The sequence below is a fragment of the Lygodium microphyllum genome, chromosome 6 (genome assembly GCF_053477565.2).
Source record: "Lygodium microphyllum isolate KBCC chromosome 6, Lygodium_microphyllum_v1.1.10, whole genome shotgun sequence".
Classification (NCBI taxonomy): Eukaryota; Viridiplantae; Streptophyta; class Polypodiopsida; order Schizaeales; family Lygodiaceae; genus Lygodium; species Lygodium microphyllum.
This window is the reverse complement of record NC_141140.1, coordinates 15926844-15932843: the sequence shown is the minus strand read 5'-3', so window position 1 is coordinate 15932843 and position 6000 is coordinate 15926844. Positions and strand designations below refer to the sequence as shown.

The 6000-nt window shown below is 41.0% G+C and overlaps 1 protein-coding gene across 5 annotated transcripts in view; it reads right to left on the bottom strand.

Moving 5' to 3' along the window:
• Positions 1-201: 201 nt before the first annotated feature.
• The window catches only part of LOC148034324 (uncharacterized), a 154327-nt gene continuing 148528 nt past the window's right edge, over positions 202-6000 (bottom strand). For 3 of the 5 annotated variants that reach the window (XM_087679276.1, XM_087679281.1, XM_087679279.1), the window contains exons 8-9: positions 2871-3011; positions 203-2671 (exon numbers count right to left, since the gene is read on the bottom strand). In XM_087679276.1, coding sequence (XP_087535402.1) covers positions 2932-3011 — 80 coding nt within the window. In that variant the 3' untranslated portion in view covers positions 203-2671; positions 2871-2931. Of the gene's footprint in view, positions 2672-2870; positions 3012-6000 lie in introns of those variants that run through there. The other 2 variants (XM_087679277.1, XM_087679280.1) reach the window with 2 other exon arrangements.

The following is a 6000-nucleotide window of genomic DNA, read 5'->3' as shown; positions in this document are numbered from 1 at the left end:
AAAGAAAGCTTGAAATCACCAGGATGCACACACAGTTTATTATTCCGTCTTTGATGCATTAGGATTAGGATTAAGGTTTTCCCAAGCAAGGTTGGGTACCCTATATCCTAATTTGTGGCTATTGAATATGATACTTAGCTCAATTGAACATAGTATAGGTGAGAAAGAAGAGAGGTTGCCAAAACCCTCATATTCATTGCAAGTCTTAATTCAACTTGGGAGATGTTACTTCTTGTATGAGAGCGAACCTAGTTCTCACTAAATGTTAAAAAATCTATAATGTTCTCTCATTAAGTAATAGATAGAGTAGATTACAACTGCATCTTACAAAAGAATGATGCCTACATTAATGTAAAGAATTCTGAACAAATATACATTTCCAAAATTAATTTCTAATATTTCGACTTTTAGTCCTTTATACTTTCTAATATTTCCTGTGGAAGCGACGACGGTACATCGTCTCAAGATCGGCTTCTCGTTCTCAAACGACCTTCGCAAGCATCCCGTTGAAATACAGACAAATTCAATGAAGCAATCCTCAACTAAGGTTCACATGACGCTGTGACAGACTCGCCTCGTCTCTCCAAAGAAGTCTTACCGACGGCCACATCCTGCGGAACATCTTTGGATGTATGGACAAAGCTTCATAAGATATATATAAGGCTCCATCACCCATGTACGTTCTTAGCCTTTCTGGTCAAGTCAAGACCATCACGTTCAGGCTGACATATTCCATTTAGTCCTCTCTTCTTCGTGTGATAAAGTAACTCGAGATTTCTCCTTACGTACAATATCCGTTCTTACATTTTGGGCAAGATGCTGTCCACCATGACTTTACAACCAGTGTTGGACTGATCTTTGGCACATCTCCTCGGCGACTGGCGAGGGGCAAAGCACAATGCATTCATTTTGATAGCTAATAAAGTGTTGCCAATGAGCCATTGCCGAGTTGATAGAGGTGGGTATGTGAATTCCAACCGATCTCAAGATCAATTCCTCCCAGCTGCTGTGCACGGTCTCAAAAAGCGCCTGTCATCCTTTGAGATGGTGTTCGGGCGAAATCAGGTTAAAATATATAGCCATTAGGCGAAAAAAATGCATTACAAAAAAAGCTAATTAAGTGTTCCTTCCCTAATGGTACCTCTAACAGATCTTTGCTGCCCATCAATTTCCCTTGAAGAGCATGCAGAAGGGGCGGGCTTCAAAACTGCGAGGTGTCTAATGCGAAAAAAATGCATTACAAAAAAAGCTAGATAGGTATTCCTTCCCTAATGGTACCTCTAACAGATCTTTGCTGCCCATCAAATTCCCTTGAAGAGCATGCAGAAGGGGCGGGCTTCAAAACTGCAAGGTGTCCAAGTGGGTTTCTTACAATCATTTGATTGAGGCTTGCCTCAATAGTTTGGATGTGTGAGCTTACTGCAACACATGCAGAAGAATCAGCATCTCACCGGATTTCGATTCAAAGGATTTGTTTCATACACCACTTTTGGAGACATTTCAGATAATCTCTTCACTGACGTCTTCATGATGCAAGCTAACTGGAGTCACAGAGCTAGTTGTTTGCTCTTACTACTATTACAAAATACCATACCCTGCCTGAAACACCAAAGAATTGCACTCTTCGTTCCCAAAAATCTGTGGCTTCAGTCTTTTGTAGTCTGGAGGTGGGTTGGTTAGCTTTTAGCTTGTTCTTGGAGTTCACAATCACAAAAGAGATGTGGAATGTATTCTTATTCCAAAAGCTGGGTTTGTATCTGTCAATGCAGGTTATTCTGGTTCCCATCAAACCCACATGATTGTTCATTAATAGAGCCATTCTGACAACTTGAAAAAAAGAACCCCATGGTTCGTGGTTATGCATGTGGATCTAAAATTTCAACACAAACAGAACTGCCATTTCGAGTGTTGGTGGATCACCTTCCATGAGATAATAATTTTTTAATGTGAGAAGCCCCAATGTACACAAAATCCACAGAATGGTGAAGTGCACAGCCTCCATTTATATTCACCAAAATACAAACCTTATGTGCGTTCTCCATTACCTAACTCCTCTGGCAATCTGCATTCAATAAAGCATGTCATTACAGATGCACAACACATTCCGAGAAAGGACGTGTTGTACTGGCCCTGCCTGGGGCATTGTATGGTCCTAGCTCAAATGGGATGGAAACCACCAAAGCAGATGCTCCCTGAACTTGGGGAAGAAAGTATAAGATCATCAATCAATGGGTGCTCTATGTTGATTGCATTCCTTAGTCTTGCAAGTACTGTATGAGAAGCTGCCAGAACAGGCCATATCCCCTTGTATCCAATGTGCCATAAACCTGGTCAATTAAATGTGTAATGGTGCTGGTTGAAAATTTGCATGCTTACTCCGCTGTCTCATCATTCTGTATCTAATTTCCACAGCTTCAGAACAGATTTTGTTCAGCCTACCTTCAGAGATGGTGTGCCCACAAGCTGAAAAATCTGACCTAACATATCTTATATTATAGCTTGTTGAGAAGCCAAGGGTCGATGAAGCAGACAAACAGTGCCACCATATCCCACTGATGGAGAACCAAATCTGCACAATTGTCCAGATAACTATTACCAGTATATGCCACTGTTAGAGATCCAAATCTGCACGACTCTCTAGATCTATCAACTTCTGTAGTGATCCCAGTGCCTATCAGTGAACATAAACACAAATAGAAAGTAAGGCTGGCGTAGACAAGCAAGCATGATAGTTGCTTCGTAGCCTTAGTTTCATGTTCTAATTTTCCATTCAGTTTAGAAGGTCTTAAATAGTACTACTTTACTGAAATTAACCCATTCTCTTCATTAAATGAAATGCAAATCATGAATAATTGAAAGATAGATCTTACATTCAACCTGTCCTTTGCAAGAGCACCTGAGAAATCTATACTTTAGCACTTCAAATAGGTGTCAAACAATGACATCTCGGTACCTCCTGTAGATTTGTAACAGCTCTTTGAAAACCTCAGAATATGATTGTGGCATCAGATCTGCACATAAAAAAGACAGATTGATTTTATCATCTGGTGCATATTGTTCTGGTTACTGCAGACATTTATTACTGCCTCTTCGTTCTCTCCACTTTGTAAGCTTCTCATTGTTTTCAATTTTCCATCATGTGTTATTTCACTGCATCAGTAACTCGCCAAGATGATGTTTCAAAGAGTAATGGGCACACTTGGTTTCCTTTACCACTTGCTTTCAAGTGTTTTTAAGGATATAAACTTCATACACTCTTAGGGTTAAAATTTCCTATAAAATGACACTTTTTGCAACCCTAGCACATTAAGCGTGGCATTATTTAATGTGATCTCTTTGAGCGTTGTTCTCTCATTATGAAGTACATTGGCTTCACTTATGATAGAGTAATATTGTGCATCGATTCTGTCTCTCTCCCTCTCTCTCTCTCTCTCTCCAACTGATGTTTGACGTGAATGTACTTGTCTCGACAAATGATGTCTCACGACTAATGTTTGACATGAATGTACCTGTCTCTGAAGACTGATGTCTGACGTGTACGTACCTAATGCGAATGTACCAGAGTGTGAATGTACCTGACGCAACTGATGCCTTGATGTGTGAATGCTGACGTGAATGTACTGATACAATAGTGATGGCCCTGACTAACGAGGGGGGTACTGATAGTGACGGCTCGGACTGACAGTGATGGCTCTCACTGACAGGGAGGCTCTAACTGACGTGAATGTGCTGATGCGACAGTAACTACTCTGGGGGTACTGACACAGATACCTGTCATGATCAATGCACTGATCGACAGACAGCTGTCTGGTTCCCGCACAACAGTGAGACTGTTCCCAGTAGGGGGTTGCTCATCAATCAAACACACAGAAGGGCCTGCTTTCTTGGCAGAGACTACTGAAAGAGAAACCAGTGGGCATAAAACTGAACTTGACACAACCAATTGGGCTGACCACAGGAGGCACTGCATCAAAGGGGCAGTACAACACTCCAACTAAAGATGAAAAGTTTTACTATAGACAAAACAGGAGTAGTGCTCATGAAAATGCCACTCCCACAAGTACCAAGTGTGGACAAAGATGCAAAGGCTGATTGCAACATGACGTGAAAGCCCTCATAAGAGCCGAGATTGCAGCAGTATATGTATACCAATGATTGACAAGGTAACAAGTGACATGAATGCAATCCAAGAAACATGGGGAAAGGAATTAAATGCCAAAATGGATGCAAACCTGAAAGCATGTATGAAGTTGTGGGGCAGCATGCAACAAAAAGTGATGAATGACATGGATACAAAGCAAAAAGACATATGTGACAAATTGCAGGAGACATTCAAAAGGGAGCTAAGTGTTGTTATACATGCAAACGGGAAATCATGCATTATTGGCTAGGATGATGCAAAATACAAATAAATAAAGGCTGACTTGCAGGTTGATATGACAGATAGCTTGAACAAAGTGATGCCTAGAAAGTAGATATGGATGCATTGAAATCTGATACAAATGCATGCATAGCAGCCAAGGATATGGAGATTGCTGAATTGAAAAGGCAGTTAGAGGCATGTAAGAAAGAATTAGCGACACACAAGTCAATGACGGATGCACAAGCAACAATGCTAGTTGCACCAGAATTAAAGAAAGAGGTGGAAAATTTTAAAAAGGGATACACACACATATGTGAATGTGGTAGAGGGAGCTCAAAAGAAAGTAGAAAATGTTGAGCATACAATGAAAGAAAATGCACAATGGATTGAGCCAATCAAAAGAAACAAAGGGATGCCTCAAAACAAAGTAGAAATGATGAACCCCACACTAAACGGAAGCAAAAAGGAAACTCCATGCAATACGTGTTCGTGTGGTGGAATGGTCTGAAAAAGGAACCCTCTAGAGGATGCTAAAACACTTTGTGCTAAAATGGGTGTAAATGAGACACGCATTATGCATGCATGGAGGGTAGGTGATCCAAGTGACAAAAGAGGTTGGATCCTCATGCTGAAATTTGAGGACATGGATAATAAGGATGTCACTTTGGAATTGTAATGGTTCAATGAGACTTGATGCAGGTTATTTTGAGGATGCTTTCCATGGGACTGATATAGTTATGTATACAGAATCTAATCAATGTATAAGTTCTAGATTACCAGATGTTCTGGGATACAACTGGGAGAGTGTTTAAAGGCCTCACCCTCGTAGGCCAGGAGAAACTAGATGTTGGGATAAACGTCCTTTATTTATCTCCGTGTATTGTACACGTGAATTATTTAGTTGTACATGTCAATGCACCCTTACGTGCCCTAAGTATAAATACATTTTATTATTTGTGTACCAACACATTGTTGGTACACCCAAAATCATATCGTACTCTCTCTCTCGCTATTGCACTCACTCACCTGCTTACTCCTCCAGCTACAATACACTCTCAACAACTAGTATCAAAGCTTAAGGTTCTGCACGCTTTCCGAGATCAAGGTGCAGCCAACTGTCACGTGAAAGGGCTGACGTCCAGCGAGCACACCCAAGCGGAAGCTGTGACTAGTTGACAACCAGCAGGCGACAAGAGACAAGTAGTGGGCAGACAAACGCATGTGCAGCACGCGACACTCCAACGAGTGACCTGGTGACAGGTCGACGTGGAGACCAATCACCAACATAACCAGTCAACGTGACGGCTAGAGTTTGTGGCATCCAACGTACCTTTTCAATTCTTTTTGATCATGACACTACCTGATTCTTGGGAGACCTTGGTAGTTTCTCTCAATAATAACCCCAATCTCTCATATGATGGTGTGAGGGGTTCAATCTTGAGTTAAAAAATTAGACGTAAGTCTAGCGGAGAAGGCAACAACTCAGCTTATAATGTTAGAGGTAGAGCTGAAAAGAAAAATACAAATGTTGGACACAGAAAGAGAAGCAAGAGCAAAGGAAAGGAAAAAAGTCATATTACTTTCTATCGAGGTCATCGGAAGGGCCACAAGAAGCCTAATTGCAGGTACTACAAGAA